We start from the raw sequence: 26,615 nt of genomic DNA, 5'->3' as shown, positions 1-26,615 counted from the left end.
ATCGGTAACGCATGCGTATTGCATACTAACATAGCGCAGTTGACGTATCAACATGGACAGGTCACGGGACGCATTCCAGCCAATCAGCGCGCAGAGAAGCAAGTTCCAGACCGGTCTTGGCAACTCTGACAGTTTACATAAGCAGACCAGGCCAATCTCAGACAGAAACGGCGATCCAGCATCTCGTAGATACGTCCATCTCAACTCAACTCAAACCTCTCTTTCCCAGACTTATATCATCAACAATCCAACCTGCCACAGATCATTGCAATCGTGGACAGCACGATCAGAACAATTTTATCGTCCGACAGTCTGACTCTTGTGGGACTATCCATTGCATTGCAAAAGTGCTTATCCCGAGGTTCGTGTTACAAAATCCCTGCCATGACGCACATTCTTTCACTTGTCATATGGACGTCCGTACTCCGTTATTTCATTGCTATTCCAATCCCCGCCGCATGGCTGATGCCAACCACACGTGTGCTGTGTTATGTATCCCTTTCTGTCGGAAGTTCTACTGCAAGTTATAGTGTAGTATTTCTTTTTTTTGCTGCCTTGATTCTTGGCTCGCCTCCTGTTTCGGTAAGCTTTCATGTGATGCGACTGTCAACCTGCATGTCCACATGCTCCCGTTGGAAATGAAGCTTCACGGCGAAGTCTCTTACACGATTTGCCCCCGATGCTGTCTCCTGTGCACGGATTCATCCGCTATTGTTTTTGCTTTTATTTATTTTGCCGTCATGTTCAGCGCTATTTATATGGTGTTGCTATCGTTCCAGGCTGACACTCCACCTGCTAGTCCGGTAGTTCATCCTCAGCTGTCGTTGCCGGAAGCAGCCAGCTTATGCTCCGACCCTATCAGAACCAAGCTTCGAACTTTTAATACTCATCAATTTCCGCGACCTGAACCGCCTCTCGGTACCTTATCTATTCCTGCCCGATTTACTTACATTATCGCCGACCGGGAAAATCTTTCTTGTCGGGCGGAAGCTATCGATTACCTGAACAGCCTCCACAGCACGCTCCGATCATTCCTTCTTCAAGAAGACGGCACCTACCGTGCTAGGATTGACGATCGCGCTTCCTCAAACCCGAGCTGTCCGTAATGGGCCAGTCTCAGTCCAAAGGCGGAGACCGCTCCGGCGATCCTCTGCAATCATATCCATCGTTTTCACGCACCGATACCAAAGAATCCATCCGATCTCTCAAAGGCTCCATCAGATCCAAGATTCCGGGATCCCGAGGTAACGACAAGAACAATGATAGTCCGAGGAATTCGACGGCAGGCTTCGGCGAGGATCGATCCGACGAAGCTTCTGTGCGGTCTACAAGCAGTTTGAAGCAACAACCTGTCGCTCAACAGTCTACTGTCTCAAATGATCCAATTCCTTCTCGCACCGGAACTCCTGAACCCCCACCATCTCCCTCACAATCTACCTCATTGAATCGAGGCCACAAGGATGTGGATGCTGCTCAACAGAGTGGCGAAGTTGATCTAGTATCGGATGCACCACCCTCTGTGCCACCTGTCACACCGCAGGCTCCTGGAGAATCCATATTGGTGAGGCCTGAGAATCAAATTAACCCTATTATTTTAGACATTCTCGCATCCGCGGGGTCCGATACGAGCACTTCACCTGGGATGGGAATGGGAGCGCTCAAGACCATTGATTTGGATGACATGATTTCTCGATTGTTGGATGCTGGCTATTCGACCAAAATTACCAAAGCTGTTTGTCTGAAGAATGCAGAAATCATTGCGATTTGTACCGCGGCACGTGAATTGCTCCTCTCTCAACCAGCTTTGCTAGAGTTGTCGGCGCCGGTCAAGATTGTGGGCGATGTTCACGGTCAATATACCGATCTCATCCGACTATTTGAAATGTGCGGATTTCCTCCAGCGGCAAATTATTTGTTTCTAGGCGACTATGTCGATCGAGGAAAACAGAGTCTCGAGACCATTCTTTTGTTGCTGTGCTATAAGCTGAAATACCCTGAGAATTTCTTCCTTCTCCGTGGAAACCACGAATGCGCAAATGTGACTCGTGTTTACGGATTTTACGATGAATGCAAACGCAGATGTAATATCAAGATCTGGAAAACGTTTGTTGACACATTCAACTGTTTACCCATCGCTGCGATTGTTGCCGGAAAGATATTCTGTGTTCATGGTGGTCTTTCGCCCAGTCTTTCTCACATGGATGATATTCGAGGCATTGCACGACCAACAGACGTGCCGGACTATGGTTTATTAAACGACTTGCTGTGGAGCGATCCTGCAGATATGGAGGAAGATTGGGAGCCTAACGAGCGTGGAGTGAGTTATTGTTTTGGCAAGAAGGTCATTATGGACTTTTTACAACGACACGATTTCGATCTTGTTTGCCGAGCACATATGGTCGTGGAGGATGGATATGAATTCTTCCAGGACCGGATTCTGGTTACTGTTTTTTCTGCTCCAAATGTACGCCCCCTACCCCTGGTTATTCAATTTATATGTTACTAATGATGGTCTAGTACTGCGGCGAATTTGATAACTGGGGTGCCATAATGTCAGTATCTGCGGAGCTGCTTTGCAGTTTTGAGTTACTCAAGCCTCTAGACTCGAGTGCTTTGAAGAATCACATCAAGAAGGGACGGAACAAGCGAAACAGCATGCTCAACAGTCCTGTAAGTTCTACCAGACATCCCATCAATTGACTGTTACTAATTCGTCGTCAGCCTGCCGTTGTTTCTGCGCAAAGTTATTAATCGACACAAGAAGTTTTTTCCGACAATGGCATGATATCAAGCATTACAGAGATGCTATGGTCATCAGCCGCACACAGTATCTGAATATATCGTAACATCGTTTCCTTAAACGATCTCCAACTGCTCACAGAGATGTGATTGTTGGTCATACATCAGACCCTGAGTTAGCACTAGCTTCCGGAAGCATATCGGCAGCGTCTTATGAAGACTGAAAGTGGATTCACCATTTGGATAGACAAGTCTATACAAGTACAACTCAGACATAAAGACAATCTCGAAAGAGACCTCCGTCTGGACAGAATAAAACAACGCCCGACAAGAGCAAGAATTGAGTACGACTTGACTGAAGCGCATAACGAAAGCAGAATGTATAGCATCAACAGCATTATCGCTTCCCATGTATGAGTATGGTAGTGGGGTATTATTTACAACTCGACAGATCAATTTGCCAGCGACTATCGCGTAGCAGCATAACAAAATGATGCAAATGCGATTCCGAGTTTGGGTATGTAATGGATAACAGGGTTCATCAATCATGTTTTGATTTATTTATTGTTTGTTTTACACGGATGTCAGAGTAAGATAGGAGTTAGGATAGGATAGAATGATGGAAGTTACTTGCGTCATCAATTACCTCGCACAGTCACAAAAGTAGACAATCGAAACTTTTTAAATGCTATACGTAACTACCTATGTATAGGCAATGCACCCATGACCATTGACGAAGATGAAGAAAGGACCAAGAACGAGGAGGACAAAGACAAAAGAGGAAACGCTCGAAGATGACCAACAAAACATGATCCGTTACAGACACCCATATAAACAACAAACTTTCTAGAAAAAAGAAGAAGAGTAAGATCACTCATAATCCTTAACATATCTCTCACCCAAATCCATATCCCACATCGGCCTCTCGATAACTGCCAATTCCACACTTTTGTCTCTGCTCGAGGTCGAAACAAGATCGATATGAGAAGTTGAGCCTAGCGGTAATACGCCTAGAATGTCTCGGAATTTGTACGAATGCCAGAATATAGTTGTTTGTTTGGAGTCTGGTTCTTGTTCTTGTTCTTGTTCGGGGTTTTGGGATGTTTGGTTTATGACGACTGCGAAGGAGGCGCCGTTTGTCAATTTCTTGGGTGTCTGATCTGCTTCCTTCTCATCAAGGAGGGTGGCGGTGGTATCGTTGGCGATCTGACGGCGTAGCTGGGCAAAATCCGGTTCTCCATTTGCAAAGAACGGATGACTATCTTCCTCGCCCTCGTTGTCATTGTTGTGTTGATGAAGACGGTGTTTCTCAACATCAATCCATTGTCCCTTACTATTCTGACGATTACCCGTGATTTTGCGCATTTTCGTGCCCATGGACACCGTTGTTTGGGACCTGGGGATTAGATCCCCTGCTCCGCTGTTGTATTTTCTGCGCCAGTGCTCATTTTCGTCGCCGTTGACATCGAATTCGTCTCTCTCATCGAGTTCATCATTGTTATCGTTGTCGCGCTTACGCTTTCCCATGGCTGCTTGTACGAGCTCAATAGCGAGAGCTGCGTCCGACATTCCTGCAGTCCCTCTCTTGATATCATCAGTATCAACGGACTGCGACGGGAAATCATGCGTGAGATCAAACATCCACATCCACGACGGCCCATATAACAGCAGTTTCGGCGCACCCTGGAAAACTTCGCAAACACCGCCGATGGCGCGGTCTTTGAGTCCAATGAATTCTTCGGGAAGGCACGATTTGGGGTTTCGTTGGGACCAGTCCGAGAATTTGCTGGCCAGGACTTCGTATTCTGTTAGTTGGTGTTTGCTGGTGAGGATGAGTAGACGGTCTTCTGCAGCGGATTTTGTGGCTGGTCGGAAAGACATGAATATTATACCAGAATGGAGACAGGGCATTTGCGCGAGGAGTTTCCAGCGTTGGCCGTCGATAATCCTTTCGACGTCGTCTTCATCGTCGGAGGATTCGTCATCAGATGATGTGTTTCCGTTGGCTGATTTCTTGGGCTGCTCTGAGACGTCTTCAAGGACCCAGGAATCCACGAAACCTGCCAAGTCGCCAGTCGCAAAGAGTTTGCTATCACTGCTGAATGTGATTGTGCGAATGGTTCGTTCGTAGTCGCCGAGTGTACCCTGGTTGATACCCCGTAACGTCTGTGTTCGACCAGATGATCGCTGTAGTCGCAGAATCTTTGGGTTGATTTGCACGTCTTTGCCCGCATCGGTGTCTGTGACGGACAATCTTGCGAGATATATCTCATTGCTTGGTCGAATGATCGATAGCCATCGAAGATCCGGTGACAAGGATACATTACGGGCGCCGTCGTCGGTGATTTGGCGAGGGAGTTTGACGTCTTTGATATGCAATGCGTTTTCCTCATCTTCGTCTTCTCTTTCAGAGAGACTGAACATTCTGATTGTGGTCGTTGTAGAGAGGACTAGAAGACTGCCATCGGTCGAGAGGGCGGCTGAAGTGATGTTTTCGTCGCCCTAACCAAGTCAGCACACTTATGAAACATCAAGATACATGACGAGGGAACCTACTGGAATCAACACTCTGCCGACTAGTTGATTTCTCTGGCTCTCTGCATCTGCTCCGCTCTCAGGCGCGATTTTGTATATCCTGACTTCCCTTTCCCAGAAACTCATCATAAACCTAGACGACGAACCGGAGGCAAGTTGACAAATCTGAGGGAGACTGGAAAGCGTCCTATGATGCTCTTTTCCAGATTCGCGTAGAGGAAGAACGACGAGGGATGCATCGGGTCCTGTAACATAGCTGTTAATTGAGATCTTGGTTGGTGGGAAGGGGGGAAAGGGACGAACGAACCTCCAGAAACAGCAATACTCATATCCTTCGACTCATATACCGCAAACTTCTTAACATCATGCGTATGATATCGTCGATGCATAACCTCCATCCATCGACGCGATTTATCATTCTTCTTGCCCGGTTTCAATCGATACAACACCGTCCGTCGATCTGCTCCACCACTAACAACCGTTTCCCCGTCAATACTAACAGCAACATCCAGCACATCAGCCTGGTGACCCCGTATCCTTTGCACAAGTGAGTAGTTTTTCGGGTCCCAGAAACGGATTTCGCCGGTCGAATCTCCAGAGACCAAGGTACCATCGGGTAGGGATTTGACACTCCAGACCAAAATATCCTTGGGTCCGCCTATGGGTCCACGACCAAGCGACACCGTTCGCAAAAGACGTCCATTTCGAATATCGAACAGTCGGATAGAGCTATCGGCGTACCCGGCAGCGAGGACATGTCGGTTTTGGAACGTGATGCTGAGCACACGCACATTCTTAGTGACGGATGCATTTAGTCGCCGAACAAATCTCAAATCGTCGTCGGCGGTCGACAAAATCACAATCGATCCATCAGCACATCCAATCGCCAAATGTTGACCTGTATATTCCCCTTCCGCGGGAGCACCTTTCTCACTTGAAGGAGCCCATCTAGGCTGCGCCGTAAGACACCAAATCTCTCCATAACTCCCACTCGAATGCCGCGCGGGTTTCCCCTTCTCCAAATCCCACTCGGTCACCGTATTCGTGTATCCAATACTGAAAAGCCGTAAACGACCCGGTAATCTCAATCCACTCCCGTCAGGCGCATCTTCGGACGGATCTAGCGTCCATGCGAGACCCTCAATACTCCGACCTTTACCGCCACGGATAATGGTTTCCTGGAACCAGGCGCCACGTAATGGGTTCCAGATCTCGATGTCGCCGTTTGCTCGACCGACGGCGAGACGAAGAGTTTGCGCGCCTTGGCCGGCGGCTTTGGAGGAGGGGGGGTGCGAGAATTCGAGGGCATTGATAGCTTGGGGATTGTAGGGAACGAAACGGCAGCGATGGAGCTCCATTTTTTTGGGATTATTCTTCTTTTTCTTGTTTGTTTCTTATGGCTGGATTGGTCTGCGTCGATTTTCGTCTTATATCCGGTTCTCGTCCAACGAAACAAGAGACAGTGAAACCAAGCACAATCTCCCTGCTCGACTGAGCTGAGAGACAACTCAAATGGGGTATAATTATACAATGACAGCCATTTGAAAAAAAAAAAAAAAAGTACTTAAGAGATCTGAAAGAGTCGCGTCAAAGAACAGTCAAATGAATGCGATCGATAAGGTAGAGAAGCTAGATACAAAATTCAGCGGATAATCAAAATTATTTTTCTTTCAAATGGAAGTTTTTCGCGGGCCTTATCAGTCACGTGAACACGGCTAAACTTTCCTTCGTCAGTGCCGGACTCGAGCTTTAAGCTTGGGCCAATCAGAGATCAGATTGTATATCTTCATCTGATCTTTGCTGGCCATACTTTATCTGCACATATATTGATGATGGTTGGGTTGATCGTTTATGGAATTTGATATCAAATATTGGATAACTGTTATTTGCCTATACCTCTGCTTCCTTCGTGCTTCGATTGATGCCAGTGTCACATATCTTGTCATTAACTCTCCACGTAGACGGGAATCGATCAATATATATCATTTCTCAGAGAGAGCAAAATTAACATTCCTCGCAATTTACCAAATCAATCCGAAGAACGACGAGCATGCAACCATATAAACATACTATAAAAATTATCGCAAGCACCGCTTCACATGCAAATAACCTAATCAATAGTTTCAACTGCCTACGATAGGTTCCTAAGGGGGATATCCATACATGAGCTCCACGGTCCCTTTTCAGGGCTTAGCAGGAGAGCACAACACCCCTCAATTGTATAGATAGTTAACTAGTTAGATAGTTAACTTAGTTAGTCCCACTAGGTTAGGTAATTCATTAACGATGAGCACACCAGCTAACTAGCTAATCTTTCCCCGCGAGAGTCCTGTCATAGGACATAACTAGCAAGTAACACAAACATGTACGTACATCTGTCTGATGCCTCATATAACTACCCTTAAAACGATGGTTACATAGACCCAAACTCAAATAAACATTTGAAGTCGGAGCAACGTATCACAATACGATACAACATACCTAGTTACCACTAGACCGGAAATATCACTGGTAGCACATGATACTAGCAGTACAGTACATCGTACTAACATGTATCGCCGGATCTGCATTGCACTACACTACATGCACCACGGGGCTCACGGAGTACTCGTACAGAGATAACACAAAAAAAAGGGGGGGAGGAGGGAGCCTGGAAAGACCATCAGGAAATGACAAATGCTAGACCGCTCAATCTTTCAATTTTTTTTTTTTTAAGTACGGGGCATTGAGCACATACATAGCACGTATTCCATGATTTGGGTTTTGTTGGCTGCCTTGTTTGAGGTGCCTCCGGGGCAGTGCTAGTTAATTCCTGCCTACTCCGTAGATAGTTGGTTACTGTACGGTACAGTACTTAGCTAAGGGGGCCTTGGGTATGGCCAAACACTGTTATTGCTCAACAACCTTTGTTAGGGTGCTTCGGCGGGGGTTTCAGCGGCGGTGGGGACCTCCCTCGGGCGACTACCCCCGTTAAGCCCCGCCGAAGCAGACAGGCGCTCAGGGGTGTGACAATGCCTTGATGCTTCGGGACTCCAACTCACCACCTTATCTGTTTGCCTGGGACGGCCTACTGGGCAAAGATTTTAAGAATACGCCTTCTCCCACCGACAAACCATCATTACTAGGCTACATCATAGTTACTATTTCCTCAAGAGAATGAAATGCATTAAATTTCTCTTCTCATAATATAGGTATCTCCTCCCTTATCCAGCACAGAAACTTAGGTATCCGCTTCCACGCGTACCAGGAGACCACAAAAAGTTGTAACTTCAAACAACGCTTGTAAGTTCGAGAGAAAAAAGAAAAGAGGATTATCAAGTGAAATGGAAACTGGTTTTGTTGTAGCAAGAGATAGAGAGAGAGGAAGAGTAGAGCCACTCAAAATGAAGGTGTGAATAGTGTGAATATAATCAATGCGGAGGGTTTCTCGAACGCCGCCGATGATATTGGTATGGTAATGATAATGATGACAGACAGGGACAGTCTCATTTGGTAGAGCAAGGTCCTGTGAATGGATGGTGAGAAAATGACTCAACGCGGAACGCTAGAAGGACAGGTATGGAGATTTGAGCAAGAGAAAAAGAACAAAAAAGGTATGATAAGAAGAGAAATGAATTTTTTTTTGTATCAGAAACGACTCGCGCTCGCAATGCCAGATCTAAAAACACACAAACAGATGATGGATGATGATAATGGCAAGTGAAAAGGGGTATGTTAATATTCTAGGATGAAATAAAAAATGCAATCCGTCCGGGCCCTTGTATGATGAAAAGCGGAAAAAATAGATCCAATCGACTCGCTCGTGCAGATTTTTATGTCACGGGTTGAAGCAAACCATGGCACACCGGTCGTGATAAATATGCACGTCCGAATCAGGAAAGGTTGAGATATCTCTGATCACTGGTGATTATAGTTGACTGATGATGGTGAGTTATCACTCTAGCCGCTTAGAAGGACACCGCTAAAACGCAGTGGTATACCCGACATGGGAGGTGGGAGCATATTGAACGTATACTGGTTCGGCGTCGTACATCTGGGTATCGTTGAAAGAGACGCTCGCAGGAGTAGGCGATGAAGGGCAGACAGTAATTGCTGCCTGTTTGTTCGTATCCGCAGAAGTAGCATTGGGATTGAATCCTTCGTTCTCTGGAGTGATAGGAGGGGTGAGGTACCCATGTGGTGGCATTCCATGGGGCTTCTGTGGAGTCGAAAGGCCAACTTGACCGGCGTACTGAGTCTTTGATTCTTCGGCGACATCGGTTGGTGGGGAAGGAGGTGCATAAGCACCGCTGGCAATGGCAGCCTGACGAGCGAGGAAATTGTCCAGAAGTTTCGAGATCCTGGAGTAGTGTGCGGACGAGTACTTGCGGTACAACACCTGAGAAGGCGAGTGCAATTGTTGAGACAGACCAACCAAGGTGTTAGGATCATATGTGGCGGCCCATTCAGTAGCCTCCGGCTGACGACGGTTAAGGATGCACCTCGCTAGAGCAAGAGCAGCCTTAGCAAGATCTGCAGAAGGCTTGGATACGAATTCTCGGTGGAAGAGCGAGATCTCTAAAATGTAGAGGGCAAGATGCTCGACTTCAGGGTCGTACTGCATGTCCACCAGCGCAATGTTCAGAAAGCTATCCACTGTTGGGTGACCGATCGTCCAGCCAAGCGTCTGCAACACATGCCACTCCATCTGGAGAAACATATCATCATCGTAAAGCGAGCAGCACATGGATTTGAGCTCACGAATGGTTGGCACGTGCTCCTTCTTGTCACCATACTTGGCAGCAATTAGGAGGGCAGAGCAGCCCACGAGCTGGTAATGACGTTTGTAGACGACACGCTTTGAACAGTACCGATCAAGCAAGTTGATTGCAAGGAACAATGTGGAGGGTTGCAACTGGAAGGCCGCATGTGCTTCGATGAGAAAGTCTAGGAGATATGGACGCATGAACCATTGGATCTCGGTTTGAATGTCAATAGATTCGACATCGGGGAGAGTGGCAGTCTAGAAAACGATCAGTTAGGGGTAAGCCGAGAGGAGTAGGAGTTCCGCAACATACATCCATGTCAAGCATATGCTGCAAGCAATCATCGAGATACTCCTCCCTTGCCTGGGCAGAGAGCTGATCTGCAATTGCGTACTGACGCTCACGAGCAATGAGTCTTGCTTGTTCCTTGGCATCGAAGCGAGGACGGACATCGTCAGTTTCGACGAAGAAGGTGTCACACGTCTGGTGAGAAGGACGAATGGCAGCCATGATTGAGGAATGATTTTATAGAAAACTGTCTCGAGCTGACCGGCAGGAGGATCTGAAGACTTTTCTGTTTTGACGAGGATGCGGTACGGAAGCGAAGAAATCCTGTTGATGATAACAAGCCTGTGTATCACTTGTGTTGACGAAGGAAGAAGAGAGTGACAGTCGTTGGATTAAATTAATGATTGTAAGTAGTTGGAAGGCAATTAAAGAGCGTGGTAGCCTAGACAATAATCTAAGCGGTGCGAAAAACAGAAACAAAGTGCGATTAGAAGGACTTTTCCGGCGTAGCTATAAAGAAGAAGGCAAAGTATTAGTACCAGCGAGAGACAATGTGAACAGAATGGTAGTATTAGGACGATTATAAAGAAAGTATCCGAGGAGGGGCGATGAGAAGCAGAGATGAAGAGAAAGGCAAAGAACAGAAAACTTTAAGTGGGAAAGGGCGAATAATCAAGCATGTTGCACTTACCCAGGATGAGGACTGCCCTTACTGTAGTAACAGCTCTGGCATCTAGGCTGACAAAAGAGGCAGGAATGAGGTCCTATCTGGTGGTACCTGTTAACAAAGAGATGAAGTACGAGTCAACGTCTCCACCCTTGTCAACGAGTTGTTTTGGCAGGTTGCTAGCAAGTGTTCCTCGTGTTCCGGAATGTGGAGCGGAGTAATCGAGGCGGCACGAAACCCTATGCAAGGGCAAGGGGCAGTCAGCGAATGTCAGTCCTTGGGTAGGTATAGGGAATAGCTCACAGGCTTATTTTAGGAGGTATGCAGGCACGTGTTGTTAGAATGACTAACAACAAGTTGCAGTAACCTTGAATAAGGGTTGAGATTCAGCTTCGTGTGAACACGACACGGAAAAATCAACCAATTTTCTAAACACCAGAACATTAGCCCAGATTCGAAGACCATGACCATGCTCTATTGCAACGATGAAATAATGGAAATTGAAGAAATGAGATTGAGGGTCATGCGTTGTAGTATGAGTAGAGAGCACCATTCTTCCATGCCGAGAGAGGCTGTCACATTGATGATCCTTCATGCCATTGGGACGAGCGAATCACACAACGGGTAACTAGCATACTCGAGCATGTCACGAGAGAGCAATTGACTGAGCGTGTAATAGATAAGCCGTGCAGAGACGACAGTCCTCTTATCATATACTGCTTGTGGTATCGTAACCCCTTATCCTTCCTCTGACCAGAACACAGGGGCGAGATGAAGTGCACAGGAACTACCACCAAAGCCACTGTTCAGACTCGATGAAAGCTATGTTGCCAACTTCTCCATTCTCCAATAGACGGTGCAAGTCGATCGTTAGGTAACGAATGTACGACGGAGGCTCGCTGACAGGGAGGACGCCCAGCACGACCACACGGAACGCTACACGAACTATCGGGCGGCACCATGAATTCGACGATTTTGGACTTGGCTTTCCAGACGAAAACACATCTTATCATCGATCCATTCATGGAAGAATAGAAATCTCTGCTTCACCTCGACAACTTCGATGTTCTGCGTTCGATGCACGTGACTCGAAACTGAGGCCACCCCAACTGACCAAATCTCGCAACCCAGCGTGAAGCACCAGTCTCCAGTATAACGAGTTATGTATTCGGGAAGGGCAATAGGCTCGAGGATGGTTTGGAGGGAAAAGGAGAATCTCACCGTCGGTTAGAGGGGGAGGTTGTTGGAGGAGCGGCTCTGCACAAGACAGAACAGACGTCGGGAGGGTCGAGCTGTAACGACACAGCTTCACGGGCGGGACGAGGAGAATTAACTGCTGAGGGGATCAAGGGTTTGATTCTGTCTTTGACTCTGAACAAGTATCTCTTACGAGACCTTTTTTTCCTAGTCAAATTCAAAGCCAACTTCTCGATGACCAACGAACAAGGCGATCTCACTCCCAGACTCTCCGAGCAGAGTAAGGGAAGAAGAGAAAAGAAAAAGAAGGAAAAAAAAACTAAAAGCGGGAACGAAGAAGAAAAGAGGAAGAGTCGGATATAGAGGAGGAGGAGAAGAGAAAAAAAGAGGATGTTGAAGGGGTTTTTTTTCTTCTCTCTCCAGGTGGGTGTGGTAGAAAGGAAGGAAGAGAGAGTGGTAGGTGAGCGAGAAGTGAGAGACCGACGCAGCTTCTCACTAAGGAAAGCATGACATTGGCAGAAGGTGGTTGCTTTACCTACCCGGTACGTAATTTTGGTATGGGCTTACACTACGTACTGGGTAAGTTATCGACATAGTCCGGAGGGTCATTGAGTAATTGAGTGCCAAATGGAGCCATCATGGAGGCGTTATGGTACGGCATGGCTGGGCCGGGGCGTGTACGACAGGGGGGGGGGGGATGGGGTTAGTGCGTTTGGAGCAATACGGCTGTGGTGGTTGACGACTGGCCAATCGAGGTGCAATTTGTGCCGTCCCTCGTCCAGCTGTTTGTTCGCAACGCTTGACCAGGTATCGTTTGAGATGGATGGAACTCTATTGGACACGGTCTTTGGGAATTACTTGATACTAGCTAGTTAGTTATTGAAAGATTGATATTATTCAGTGACGAACGATCACTCGGTCATCTGAATATTCTTTTAACCATGTGCATGTAACTATTGTATGTAAATTGCTGAATGGGTCAAGCTGTTGGTACGGGGTAAATACATCGTAAATAGGATCAGATTCAAGCTCCATCTGGAACCAGACGGCGGGTGGCACCGACCAGTAGGAAGCAGCAGATTCTGTTAGGTGTGTGTGTGTAAGACAACCAGTTTTGCGGCTCGTATGGCTGGTTCCTGATCTGATGAGCCATCTGGTAAGAGAACCGTACCATCGATACGACGCGTACCGAGCCGGCAGAGTAACAAAGGCTTAGTGATAGCGTGGATGGTTGTCGTACAGTTGATCAGATGAGTGAATAGACTATTTGCAATTACTGATTAAATAGCAGAAGAAGACGGGCTACCATTGAAACATTTTTCAGGCTCTTCTTGTAACTCTTTTTTTTTTTTTTTTTTTTTTTTTTTTTAAATTAAATTAAATTCAAAGCAAATGGTCGTCTCATCGAGTACCAGCCTGGTGAATACGATTAGCTTACAGAGAGCAGTCGATTACGTACCAGGCAGACATCCTGCGTAAACACCTTACTGAATACAGCATAATTGATACTGCCGCTACATACAAAAGCCTGAGCACAATTACATAAAAAACATCTACCTGTATGTAGTAAGGAACAGACATACATACGTACTACATTAAAACCAGACTAGTGACCCCGCTCGCATACCTGATCAGCCAATCGTGGCCCATACATAGCCGGAATCCCCTGACTCTTGGCGGACTCCAGCTCGACGCGTGGAGTGTCTGGGTCTGTCCAGTAACGGTACAGTATTCTGGGCGATACGATGGCCGAGTTCTCCGCTTTCTGGTAAGATTCTGTCTTGTGTCTCCATTCGTCAGAGACTGCTTGAGCAGGAAGCGATGATTGGTGGTGAATTCGATATTGCTTTCTTTGTATTGAATGGCAAACGAAAGATGAAATCGATTCATTGTTCATCAAAATCGATGCTCCGTAGTATTGTCGAGTTGATGGAGTTTCTTCTATATGGATTCGTGGTGTTTGATTTGCTCGGAAAAAGGATTATCTCGGCTCCTTTTAGCCAATACGAAACTACGTCATTTCAACCAGCTGGCACCAGTCCTCTTAGGGCTAGTGCAACGAAGCCACTAGACTATAACAGGGTTAGCGCGGGATAATAATCCTGATGCGCATCCTCGGCACGAGCTTAGCCTCCGCTCCGGGGGCATCGCAGGCCTAGAGCAGCTGATCCAGCCCTAATCACTGCTTATGAGACTCCTTATTAGCTGCTGCCACCACGCCTAGCTGTGGTCGCCATACCGTCTTCCTAGTCTTGCTAGCATTGACTCGGCATTTCAGGCTAGGGTTATGGCAAGTTTGGAGTGCTCTCCGATTCCTCACCAGCCACGGACTCTAGTCAAGATCCTTATCTCGACATCCTCCTACCAAGTACAGTATTCCGTACCTGTGTTAATTGGGTCGAATAGTGACCAGTAATCCATGCTACTATTTTAGTTGCTCCAAACCAAGATCCTAGCCCCCCAACCAGCTCCCTTGGTTAAAGCCTAAGCTCAAACCATGTAAATCCTTAGCCTGGACCGCCCTTTGGACGGAGTCAATGTATCATCCAACTCAACATAACACGCCATTTTTCAACACGGTTAGGCATGACACATATTTACATTAGTATACGTACCACTAGGGTTACAAACAAGTCCGTTGCAACGCACTGGCCAGAAAAGACTGGAGAATAATGTTGTAAATTTCTTGACATGCTACTCTATGTAGTATTAAAGTCTTAAAAGACCGTGGTTTCTTGGTTAGGACGCGATCAAGCAGGAATTAGAATTAGATTGATTCGATCCACCGCAGTTGATTGGTTGTTTGTCTATCGACAGCAATATCGCTTTGACGCGTTGACTTAACTAACTTTGTTAATTTGATGAGGTTACCAATATTAATTAGAATAGGTTGGTAAGAGTTCGATAGCTTGAACGAGATCCATGATTCATTCTTGAACCAATCTAGCTTTTTCTTTGACTTGATGCCGAGAATACTATTTTGGGAAGTAGAGCAACTTATGATGCGTGAATGAATGAATGGATGGATGGATACGATGATTACAATCGCAAATTGTATTCCAATTCGTCACCAGGCGCCAGTTCAGCCAGGCCAAGATTTCCGATCTGACGCACTCCCCTCCCAGTCACTTGGAAGCATCGTATGGGCGAGCATGTTTTTTGCCTGCGTTAGTCTGATGAGTTGTCAAGCCTGACGCTAAACTGTTTTGGCCACGGGTGCTTGCCACTGCCTGGGCACACGAGGCGCGGGGAAGACAAATCATCTTTCCTGATTTTCATCTACCACAATCTGATGGTCCTGATCTAACAGATAAAATATATTAATCCACTCACCAATCAGATCCATAAAACAGGGGGTTCGCAGTTTACACGAGTCGCGAGCTTCCCCTTACAAGGATTTGAGGGTATTGGTCAGCCCTATTGATGTTGCAATACGTCGCTTGAGTGCCTATCCATCAATCGGTGATTTGAAATTGCAAGCACTAGCAGGCACTGCAGGCAGGTCATCAATCACCATTCAGGCAATAAGAGACGCATGTTCAATAATCGACCAAGAAGAACAAAACATCCGATGGGGGGGGGGTGTATTTTTTTTGTTAACATACATAGTAGTTCTACATGATGATGGACATGAAAATTGGAGATTGAAGCCGATCTAGCCCTCCCTCAACCTTGGAACAAATGCTACCACTGTAGTACACTAGGTATTTGGTAGCTAACTAAGTTAACTGTTTACTAAGTTAGCAGTGGTTAGTTAACTAACACTTAGTCACAGATGTCAGCATCAGCCAAGTCCAAGTCCAAGTCCAAGTGTCCAACAGGTTCAGCTCGCCTCGGCCAACCTGAGCACTGATGATGATCATCGCGAGTCATAACGTAACTAACTTTGGGAATTCGATTTCCACAAACCCGTACCATTCCTTGTAATTGCGCATGTTCATTGTCTAATTATGGGCCAATAAGAGAACAATTTTCTTTCCCACTTTTGAGTAGAGATCAAATCATAAATGAACGCACGTCGAATAGATCAATGCGGTGGCTGGTTGGCTGTTCAGAACTTAGCTTAGCTTACTATGTAGTTCTCCGTACAAACTTGCGCGATCTCGATCGATCTGCAAGAGATAACGACTCACCATCCAATTATCTTTGATACTTGTAAAATATGCGATGATGCAAAATACGTGGTTATGGTCAAGTCGTTGACACTAATCTACTACATTATACATTGTATTGTGTATGTGAATAAGAACCGGGGTCATGGATCGAGTCCCCTATTCGTTGAGCCAGGATTTGGGACCAGTCATATTCCCAGCCACGCCGGCTGAGTGTTCAGCTTGTCTAGCATCTAGGTCTGTGATTAGTTAAATAGAGAGAGGAAGGAAGCAGCTGACCGTGGTAATAAATTACATAGTAGACAGACACCTCTTCACGTGTCTCTGATGGACCCTGGCATATGTTGCGGATTCGTTCTAATCTTACAAGTGAGGAAGATGCAATTCCAAAGCACATTGATTGCATCGCAAAATGTGATATAACGAGCTAGGATGCAGATGCGAAATTACTCTTTTCATATATAATTTCTACGTAGTACGTATATGCATATACCACCCAGCCTGCCTTCCGTTCTTATTTTGCCTTGCTCGGAGCACCTAACCCTAACAAAAAGTATTCAAAGCTCCCTTGCAGTTATCCGACCCGTTCCCGGTTCTTGTTTCAACCTCTTGACTTTTATTCCCTTTCCATCGCACTACTTACTAAATCTGGCAGGTAAGGTCATACAAGTCACACACGTGGTAATCCTTTCATCATCCATGTTCTGATGTAGTCGTGTTGTACTACTACTCATAGTAGGAAATTGGGGTAAATGTGCTCCGGTAAACTATTGAAAGGCAGCGAATCCCCTCGCAGATGTTCCCAGCCCTGAACCGAACATTAGTACAAAGACAAATTAAACCTCACGTAAGGAGATGCAAAATTATATTAGATATACAATCTTTTTTTTTACTTCCCTCAATTACTTCCGGTTCTTGTTCGCATAGCTATACGTAGTACGTACCGAACGCTTGTATACAAACGGAAGTAAGTAATATTCATACGTTTGGTTTGTAGTTATACAATAATACCGAAATAGGAACCCTTCTAGAACCCGACGACCCCATTCGTATGTATCGTCGGGCCTTTATTTGAAACAAAAAAAAACTCTTCATACATACATATATTTGTTACTGGTGGATTTTGGATGTGCGCAGTCTCAAGTCAAGTCATTAATTAGGTAAGAAATGAACCGGATTCTGCTTCTAAGTTAGTTATGGCTACTAAAGTTGACGTCGTGACTGTGTTTCTGAGGCGACCGGAGCATAAAAAAGTAGGGATTATTTACGACAGTAGTTTCATACGGATAAGTGTCAACTTTCAAGACAGCCCGTCAGATTTACAGATCCGTAGAGAGTGGACTCAGTGGAGCGGGCCCTTTTTTTTTTCTTTCTGTATGTAAGTACTAAGTAAGGTGTTTGGGTTACGGTTGTCAAACGGTTTTTAGCTCACTGGTGGGATGGATGCTTAAATATATGACGAATACGTATGTGTGTAGTGAAAAAAAGCACAAGATTAAACTACATATGTAGTAAAGCTATGTATGAAAATACAAAAACCCGAAAAGCTTCACGATACAAGATCCACAGACGGACGTATCTCGGAAGTACGGCGTCCGGGTACTCCATATAAACTCCATATAATGGAGCTTCCAGCAAATTTTTCTTTCCCCTCTATAAAAATTTTCAGACGGTGAATGAGGTTTAAATTCTTCTTCTTGCTTCCTAGAAAGCCGTTTACGGGGTTGGCGACGAGGTGGGATGTTTGACGGTACGTACTGGGGAGGAGGGGGCTTGTATGTACGTACGTATTGGGCTGAGAGGTCAACCGGTATTGTGGTATTTACTATGTAGTTAGGGATACAGGTAAGGAGGAAGATGTTTAGATGAGTGGTGATAGTGCTATACTGTGTATAGGAATGGTACGGAAATATGCTTAGCATCAATTTCTACGGTGATTTGATGTCATCCAACCTCCAAGGTCCCTCGCCTGTCAAGCTATATCCCAGATAATCAGGCCGAGCCATTCGAGTATGATCATGATGTCGCACGACAGTAATTTTGACTTTTGAGATTTAAAGATCCACCTCGAACCGGATACGTATGTCTGTCTGTACGGACTACTCCATATTATTTTACTTGACTTCTGAATTCTGCCAGCATCGGCAGTATGGTAATCCGTTAGGTTTCGGCGGTTCCATCTCTCTGGAGCTGGAGTCTGAAGTTTGAAGCAACGCTAACTAACCTAACTTTTACGCCCGTGGAAGCTCGGGGCTTCCAATGTTGACTTTGTAACTTGGGCTACATGTAACTACCGGTATGGTTCAGATCTTGAACTTCAGTCGACAGGTCGACAGGTCTAATGTTATGCTGTAGCTGTAGTTTAGCCAGGGTTCATCATAAACACATTCCAGAGTTGAAGAGAACATCTACAGACGAAAAAAATGTCTTCACATGTAGTTAGTTAATATATAAGATATGTAAGCGTCATCCAAAAAGCAAAAATATCGACTAATATAACCCTATTCAGAATGGTCAGGTCCACTATCCATGGACGTGCCTAAGTTGATTGTACATACCGGAGTTCTACCCCTTTTAACGTGCATACTATGATACTACGTACTACGGAGTAGAACTTGATGGAATTCATGGGAGTGTAATCATAGTATGGTATTTAATATCAATGGACGATATTTTTGTGCCCTTGTTAATATTATTTCTAATTATAACTAATCAAGTGTGGAAATTAAATTATGCGATTAGGACCGAAAAAGCGTTAACTTACTTAACTTACCCTACGATACGTACGGATAGCTTCATGTACGTACTTACGTCTTACGTAGTACGTACTACATATTAACTAAGTTAACTTAAGTACTTACCAGTGGGGATGAATTACATACCCAGAAAGTGTGTAATACTGTATATGTACCACGAGTATATATCTTCAACTCCACTGCTAAATACGCGTGATTAACAGTATCAAAAGCTTCGACATACAGAATCTAAAAAAAAAAACTTCAGATTTTCGGAATGGAATGGAATATTGGAAAAAAATAATCCGTACAATAGTTTAAGGAAATTCAAGCGTGCCGTAACCCTACCCGTCTTTTTTTGTCTAGATTCTTGCGCCATGCGACAAACCACGTAGTTGGAAGCCGAACGTATTCCAACATTGGGAGTGTGCTCCGGGTATTACATGGTAAGGCATTAATTGACCATCAGTTTTCTGGCTCGTGTGTTTGTTTCAGCAGGAGCACGCGAGCGCGTGGATTAGATACCTATTAACTATGAGGACATGGTTTCGCGCATCACGCTACGGAGCATTAACCGGTTTTGATCCTCCCATCAGTCATCGACTCAGCGCTTATAACGCAGTTCTCCGTAGCGCGGTGGGAATCGTTCTTGGTTCTGTCTACATAATACGTAAGTACATGAATGTTTTCTGAGAGACTGGAGTGGCCGTCGTAATGATAAACGCAATCTATGCAAGTCCAAAGACAAACCCTTTTCAACCGACACCAGCGCTTCAAGCTTACGGTACTTTACAAACAACATCAGCGCAGCAGCCTGCGTATGAGTATGTAACGCCGCCAACACGAGTCTTCTTTGTGGCCTGCTGCACGAAACCTGCTGCATTTTGCAAAGTTTATTCCGAGTACGTATGCATACTATACTAATACGAGGTTATGTGTCTCTTTGAGGGGTTCAATGCATCGGGGTTCTCGCTTAGGATCCATGGACGTTGTACAAAAAAAAGCTGGTTAGAGGTGAGATAGACGCGTTTGAGCGTGTCTGCTTTTGCTCGAAAGGATGTGCATTTACTCAGTTTGGGAACTGTGCATCGTAATCTGATGATACCTACATACGAAAATCTGAGTTCTGTGAACTTGTATTCAATGATGCACATACTGATCATGTGCTATCCCATGTCTGGTACGCAGCAGGAGCAAACGCAAGTACAATTATACAAAGTAGGCAAAATGACAAAAATACAATAGTTAGCTGCGTACCATGTACCTCCAAAAACACGGAAATCTTCTACCTAGGCATACTCACTCCGGACGGTGCAACAACCACCTCATCCCCTCCGCAAAGTCTCTCTTCGCTTTCTTGCCCTGCGTCAACATGCCAAACATATTCCAGAATGTATGCGGCATACCCGGGTAGATATCCAACCTCGTCTCAACCCTATTCTCTTCTCTCAGAAGCTGCTCATATATCAAATCCTCGTCACGCACAATGTCCATACCACACACTTGAAAGTATGTCCGCGGCAAACCTGCATGACCCGTCGGCCATATAAAAGGGACAAACATAGGAGACTCGAAATCTCCAGCCGCAGAGTCGTGGAATATCTTTTCAAGTTGGGGAGATAGAATAGGGTCTTGTTTGCAGGCGTCTTGGTCGCGCGAGAGGTATGAATCTTTGTATTTCCAGTTCGCCGGGAACTTTTTGAACGTTTCAGGTGGTAAAATCATAGGCGAAAGCAAGAAGTATCCTGTGATCGGTGCTGCGAGACTTGCTTTCTCATCGCGAGCCAAATGCGCCAGAATAGCCGCCATTGAACCCCCAGCTGAAGAACCGCCAACCACAAACCCAGCCGACAATGAGACAGAAGCACCAGCATTAGCTAACTCGGATACTGCATGTGCCGCCATCCATTTCAGCCCATCCCATGCATCATTAATTCCAGCCGGAAACGGGTCCTCAGGACCCTGTCGATACGATGGCGCAACGCAGACTACTCCGAGTGTCTGCACAAGGTTTCGACATGCCGGTGCTGTGTCCTCTGGTGAACCGATTGTCCATCCACCGCCGTGGTAGTACACCACCAGTGGCGACGGTGCCTCTTTCTGGTCAACTGGTCGAAAGACGCAAGCGCGTAGTTGATGACCATCCCGAGCAGGGTAGAAAATGTCATGTTCGATGACGCCGCTGTCTGGATCGGCGGGCTTGTGTTGCGACTTCATGTACGCCCGTACCCCAGCGATGACTCTTGTGGGTTCGGCATCAGGGCTTGGGGCAGGTATAGTAATTTTCTTGAGGGTCTGGTGAAGTGTAAGTTTGCTTGCCGGTGCTGTTTTGAGGTGAGAAGGCACTGTTAGATACGTACTTGGGCAAGCTCAGGGTCAATATCTGCCAATTTGAGGCGCTCTTCACGAGTCAAAGCCATTTCGAAGATTATGAGGTCATGTATAGACCTCAAATACTAGAGAAACGAACAAAACCAAAAAGGTATCAACGACTTTGGAAGATAGCTATTTAGTTCTCAGCCTGTCTCACCCAAGAACTCCATCTTCCACAAGTACAACTCCTGTATCAATTTATATTCCAATCGACCATGTTTGTATTCATCCGAATATCGACTCCTCCACCATCGATATATATTCGAATATACCTCTTCATTCATCCGGATACATGGATTTCGGGAGAACTCCACGAATCCCGCGCTGGCTATAAATTTCCTAACTGGGTAATTTTGCCTCGATAGGATTCGTCGAGGGGATGGTTTTGTGTCCAACTTTTACAATTTTTTTTGCTATACAAATCCACATTATCTTGTCAGCAAATAAATTATAAAATTAGGGTAAAAAAATTACGAGGAATGTTTAGCATTATGCAAGGAGAGCTCTACATTTTTCAATATGGGAGTGGCGCCGCTACTCTTTCCCGGGGTTTCGAGCCCCGATTTTACAAGTAAGAAGGGCACGACAGAGGACACAATCGGATGGTCTGTAGGAATTACATTTCACAGCAGTTACAACCGACACCTTTGGCTTCGAAGCGTGACCTACGAGGCTCTCCGTACAGTCTCAGCCCTAATTCACTAACACCAGGCTTACCGCGAATATTGACTGACTTGCTTGCTTCAACAGGTTCTCACCACGGGTTGCGTTTAAAACTAACAAACTACAAGACAAGACAGACTGTTGATTTATTGCCTTATTTGATGTCGTCTTGTCTGGCAAGCAACTCATCCATGTCCGGTGTGCAGCAGAGATACCGCCAGCAACCACTCGCGCCTCTCCTGGGCGAGAAAACGACCAGGTCTCCAACCCATTCATGCTTATCAGCAAAGCCTAGACCAATCTTTAGTTTCTCGTCGATGGCAGATACAGAGACTTCAAGCCGTGACACAGAAGGGTGAAAAAAATGGGGAGAGATATTACTCACCATTTTCAGGCGCTACCTGAGGATGCTACCGGGGGATACGAGGACATGCTCTTTTTTCTTGTCGCCTTATATGTGGATTGCAAACATCCCCAATTGTGTAGTCTTCTCCCGTGCAGTTTCTCTATAGTCCACGTGAGTACAGTATGCAACGGAGCTTGGATGGTATCGCCGAACATCGCTGGGATCTTGTTTCGTCAAGAAAACTCGGTGTGAAAAAGTCCGACTTTCGAATTTCTCTTTGACTGTAGAAATTATCGGACATGATGGATCAATATGCCATAAAAGGAAGGAGCAACGCATCCATCACATGGTTGTTTGGAATTTGCTTGCTACACCTCGGCGGCGGTGAGCTATCGTAGCTGCTAGTTTCGGGTGTCAAGCCCTAAAATCGCAAGCATTATACGAGAACTCTTGTAAGTATCCTTAGTAGTATCCTATTGTGTAACTCACATTCACGTTCAGAGATCCTGACTTTGGTAGCTCAAAGTCCTGTATCGAGGAGACCAGTCGAAGATATACATTGTAAATCAGACCTCTGATTGGCCCAAGCCTAAAGCACGAGATCCGATGTACCATACGGATCGGTACTACCTACTATTACTAACTACTAATTGTTGCTACACTGCTGTACCACTATACCTAAGTAATTCTTAACGGCTTGTTGTTTTTCTGATAACATTCCGCCTTTCGGATATACTACGAGATTTGTACTTCAGCTGCCTTTTATGGACAGTGAAACGTCCCCACGTATATGGATTATACGACTGGTCAAAAACGGGTCAACATGGATTTCACTCCAATCTACAACGAGAATATTTGGGGCTCTGACGAAACTCTCTCGATCAGTACGGAATTCCTCAACTTGTGCAGACAAAGTAACTCCGCGATGCTCTTCCTGTACTTCTGACTGAACTGGGGATGTCAAATCTGCTTAACGTGCCCTGCGGTGGTTTCCATTGGATGCAACGGTGACGACGATATCAATCGATCAATCTAAGGACCTACTTGAGCAGTAAAGGTATAGATAAGTGCTAATTTAGTGATATATCGGAGTCTTTTTTTTTTTTTGGCAAATGATTCTGACTGGTAGTTATGCCCCGAAGCTTCCAGATGTCCTGACATTTCAGGTTTACTACAACCAGCACCTATACTCGTAGTACATGGATAGTTGCCACATACGGCCGTTACTGACAAGCATGAATCTGACTATGTGGGTATGTAAAAGATTAAAGTATGATAAGAATGCAGTCCAGGCTTAAGACTACCATTAACATCATAACATCATTTGATATATGGTTAATTCCGCAGGCTTATCTTATTTGTGAAATAGAATCGTCTATATCCGGCTGCTAATAGATTCACCAGCCCTTAATGAATGATATCCGTTACTAAGGAGGCGGTTATATAAGATCTATAAAGTTGTTCCAGGGGATGTTAGGACATGCATCTCCAAATTGAATAATTCAATGGCCTCAGCTAACGCCACCGTCTTCCAGACGTAACCAGAGGGTCGGGCTTCCTAAGCTCTTAGTGCATCATCGCGCCCTCTCAAAGGCACCATCAGTCAAAAAAGCACTCAAATCGGGGGCTTTGACGGCTACTAACCTAAACCGTATAACCTTTATCGAGGCTGACCTAGACCACGGCAAGGGATGGAACTCGGCCGTCGGAGGATGTACATATGTGCTTCACGTAGCTTCGCCCATCCCCACCACAGAATCCAAAGATGTAAATGATTTAATTGCTCCTGCTCGCGAGGGAACCCTCCGCGTCTCAGAGCTGCCACACTGCTATGACGCACCCTGCTGCAAATGGGGAACAATTCCTCACCGCTTCACGGGGGAGTGGATAGTTAGATGCACGATATATCCTTGACGATCAAAAACCAATTTCTGGAAGACGTCACGAAAAAACTATCTACAAAAATGTTGTCGGTTTGATTGATGAGGACTTCGGGATTGTTCAATCCGCAAATCGCGATCTTTGTATCCGAGTTGGGGAAGAGGTAGATCACTTCAGGCTGCTCGGATCCTGGGATGGAAGCCGGCGAGATCAAGGGACGAGATTATTGTTGATATGGAGCAGACATCGATTGATTTTTGTCTTGTTTAAGCTTATTTATATCCATCATCCCAATGTAATATAAGTATCTATCTGGACAATAGAGCAGGTCATAACCCTGAACCCTGGATAACCCTATGAGACAACGTGATTGGCTGGTGTTGGAGCTTGCGACTGACTCGCGCGGGTGGGTTAGTTTAACCGATGTATTTTTGGCTGCCAAGAGCCTCTTGGCCCCATGATGATCTGCCTGAGGCAGCAGCAATCAATTTCCTCGTGTGGCTTGACTGTAGCATATTATCCAGATAGGAACTGTTAACGGGGCATCATGATAATTACTATTGTAGCAAATGTATGTTAGCGAAAGTGTTGTATACTTTGTAGCTTGTACAGGAACCACAACCAAACAACAGAGCAACAGAGTGGGTCATTGAAGAATGGAGAAAAGTCACGTGATGACCTAGCTTCGTTCTCTTTTAGCCCAATCAGAGCAGCTTGACAGCAGTGGCTGATGTCTTGGCAATCGTAAGGTGAAACCACAGCCTGGGAGATGTTACCAACATCATGTCTTCTATTATTTCGTTTTTCCATCTAATATATGCCCCAGAGTCACACAACATTGAAAGGTCTAGCACGCTAATGGCGATACTTCGAGGCGTGTGCAACCTTTCAATTGCCTGAACGATCAATCGACTACACTTCCCATCACTCCGCCCGCAAGGCTGCTGTCAGCAGCAGCCGACAACAGCAACAGCATTTCAGATTCAAATAGATATCAAATATGCCACAAGGGTTCACCAAACGAGCGATTGGCGCCTTATTAACGGCCACCGCTTTACTATTAATATGGAGGATATCGAATTACGATGTTACCTCTTTAGCACCATCGTCGTCGTCGTCGAATAGTCAAACCGCCAAATCTGGCGGAAACCCGCGACGAATCGCCAAAGTGTCGATGCTGTATGGCAATCCGAATTCATTATATGAACGAGCACTCCAGAGCCATGAGAGGCACGCACAACGATGGGGGTATCCCATGTATGTGCTAGAGGAGGATATTTCGGAGGGGTTTTGGAATAAGCCGAGTTATGTATTGTCGCTTGTTATCCAGGAGCTTGCGAAGCCGCCTGCGAAACGGTGTGAATGGTTGATGTTAGTCCCCTACATGCCTCTTGTCTAATTACACGAATACTCACTATTGATAGGTGGGTTGACGCCGACTCAATAATAATCAACCCTGCAATCCCCGCCGACATCTGGCTTCCTCCCCCCGACCTCTCTGAAATCCACTTTGTTGCCTCCAAAGACCAAAACGGTCTAAACACCGGCATTGTATTTTTCCATGTCCACCCCTGGACAGTCAGTATGCTCGTCGAAACCCTCGGATATCCTTTATATCTCCCCGAAATCGACCTGGGCCGTTCCGCAGACCAAGAAGCGATGGCTCGCATCATGAAAAAGACAACCGGTGGCCCTAAAGGGGAAGGATATGCTGAGGGAATGGTATACCTACCTCGACCATGGATAAATACCTACGAATGGCACCACGCCTACGAAGGCGAAAAGGGGAATATGCTCGTCCATTTCCCAGGCTTGGAGGAGGATCGCTGGCCTCATATGGCGAATTGGTTGGATATCGTGGAAAAGACACCCTTAGAATGGGAGATGCCGCTAAAAGAGTCTGGATATGATGAACTCGCCCGCGAGTTTTGGGCAAAGTTCCGCGCTGCCAGGGATCTGGCCAATAGTGTGCAGGAAGACATTATGCTTTCGCCCACGGGGACCTCGACGTCTCTCCGGCAGGCAGCCGTAAACAATGTGCGGACTGCGCTGCGGGAACATGCCGATGAGCCGGAGCTGGTTCAGCAGCAGGTTGATGAGCTCAAAGCGGCTGTTAGGGAAGAATTATCTGGGCGGTACTAGCGATCTTTTTTTTTTTCCCCTTTTGGATATTTTATTTCATTCTTGTATTTTCGGGGTTGCTGTTTAGCATCGTCATTATGGTCCCACCTATCCTATCAGAGGAATCTCATTCTATCCAATCTATTTATGGCGCGAAAGGTGGACGGGAATTTAATCACTGGTTGGGCAACCGTCATGGCGGAATTGTACATT

The 26,615-nt window shown here is 45.8% G+C and overlaps 7 protein-coding genes across 7 annotated transcripts; 3 read left to right on the top strand and 4 right to left on the bottom strand.

The window, feature by feature from the left end:
• Nucleotides 1-1,105: 1,105 nt before the first annotated feature.
• On the top strand, nt 1,106-2,751 carry EYB26_007070 (uncharacterized protein; the record flags this gene model as incomplete). Its single annotated transcript, XM_054266342.1, has 3 exons — nt 1,106-2,464; nt 2,518-2,670; nt 2,722-2,751. 3 exons carry the CDS (start codon nt 1,106-1,108, stop codon nt 2,749-2,751), a joined length of 1,542 nt encoding a protein of 513 aa, XP_054122317.1.
• An 858-nt stretch (nt 2,752-3,609) lies between these two features.
• EYB26_007069 (uncharacterized protein) lies at nt 3,610-6,632 on the bottom strand (the record flags this gene model as incomplete). Its single annotated transcript, XM_054266341.1, has 3 exons — nt 3,610-5,241; nt 5,296-5,519; nt 5,582-6,632. The coding sequence occupies 3 exons, from the start codon at nt 6,630-6,632 to the stop codon at nt 3,610-3,612; spliced, it is 2,907 nt and encodes a 968-aa protein (XP_054122316.1).
• Nucleotides 6,633-9,235: 2,603 nt separating this feature from the next.
• EYB26_007068 (uncharacterized protein) lies at nt 9,236-10,529 on the bottom strand (the record flags this gene model as incomplete). Its single annotated transcript, XM_054266340.1, has 2 exons — nt 9,236-10,276; nt 10,332-10,529. The coding sequence occupies 2 exons, from the start codon at nt 10,527-10,529 to the stop codon at nt 9,236-9,238; spliced, it is 1,239 nt and encodes a 412-aa protein (XP_054122315.1).
• A 265-nt stretch (nt 10,530-10,794) lies between these two features.
• EYB26_007067 (uncharacterized protein) lies at nt 10,795-12,832 on the bottom strand (the record flags this gene model as incomplete). The annotated part of the gene is made up of 7 exons (XM_054266339.1): nt 10,795-10,817; nt 10,999-11,019; nt 11,086-11,213; nt 11,278-11,320; nt 11,377-11,402; nt 12,196-12,307; nt 12,748-12,832. The coding sequence occupies 7 exons, from the start codon at nt 12,830-12,832 to the stop codon at nt 10,795-10,797; spliced, it is 438 nt and encodes a 145-aa protein (XP_054122314.1).
• A 7,485-nt stretch (nt 12,833-20,317) lies between these two features.
• Nucleotides 20,318-21,438, bottom strand: EYB26_007066 (uncharacterized protein; the record flags this gene model as incomplete). Its single annotated transcript, XM_054266338.1, has 2 exons — nt 20,318-21,313; nt 21,379-21,438. 2 exons carry the CDS (start codon nt 21,436-21,438, stop codon nt 20,318-20,320), a joined length of 1,056 nt encoding a protein of 351 aa, XP_054122313.1.
• A 472-nt stretch (nt 21,439-21,910) lies between these two features.
• Nucleotides 21,911-22,413, top strand: EYB26_007065 (uncharacterized protein; the record flags this gene model as incomplete). Its single annotated transcript, XM_054266337.1, has 2 exons — nt 21,911-22,070; nt 22,142-22,413. 2 exons carry the CDS (start codon nt 21,911-21,913, stop codon nt 22,411-22,413), a joined length of 432 nt encoding a protein of 143 aa, XP_054122312.1.
• Nucleotides 22,414-25,281: 2,868 nt separating this feature from the next.
• EYB26_007064 (uncharacterized protein) lies at nt 25,282-26,423 on the top strand (the record flags this gene model as incomplete). The annotated part of the gene is made up of 2 exons (XM_054266336.1): nt 25,282-25,652; nt 25,706-26,423. 2 exons carry the CDS (start codon nt 25,282-25,284, stop codon nt 26,421-26,423), a joined length of 1,089 nt encoding a protein of 362 aa, XP_054122311.1.
• Between the last annotated feature and the right edge of the window lie 192 nt (nt 26,424-26,615).

Source organism: Talaromyces marneffei, chromosome 5, assembly GCF_009556855.1.
Source record: "Talaromyces marneffei chromosome 5, complete sequence".
NCBI lineage: Eukaryota > Fungi > Ascomycota > Eurotiomycetes > Eurotiales > Trichocomaceae > Talaromyces > Talaromyces marneffei.
This window is presented reverse-complemented; position numbering and strand designations above follow the sequence as displayed.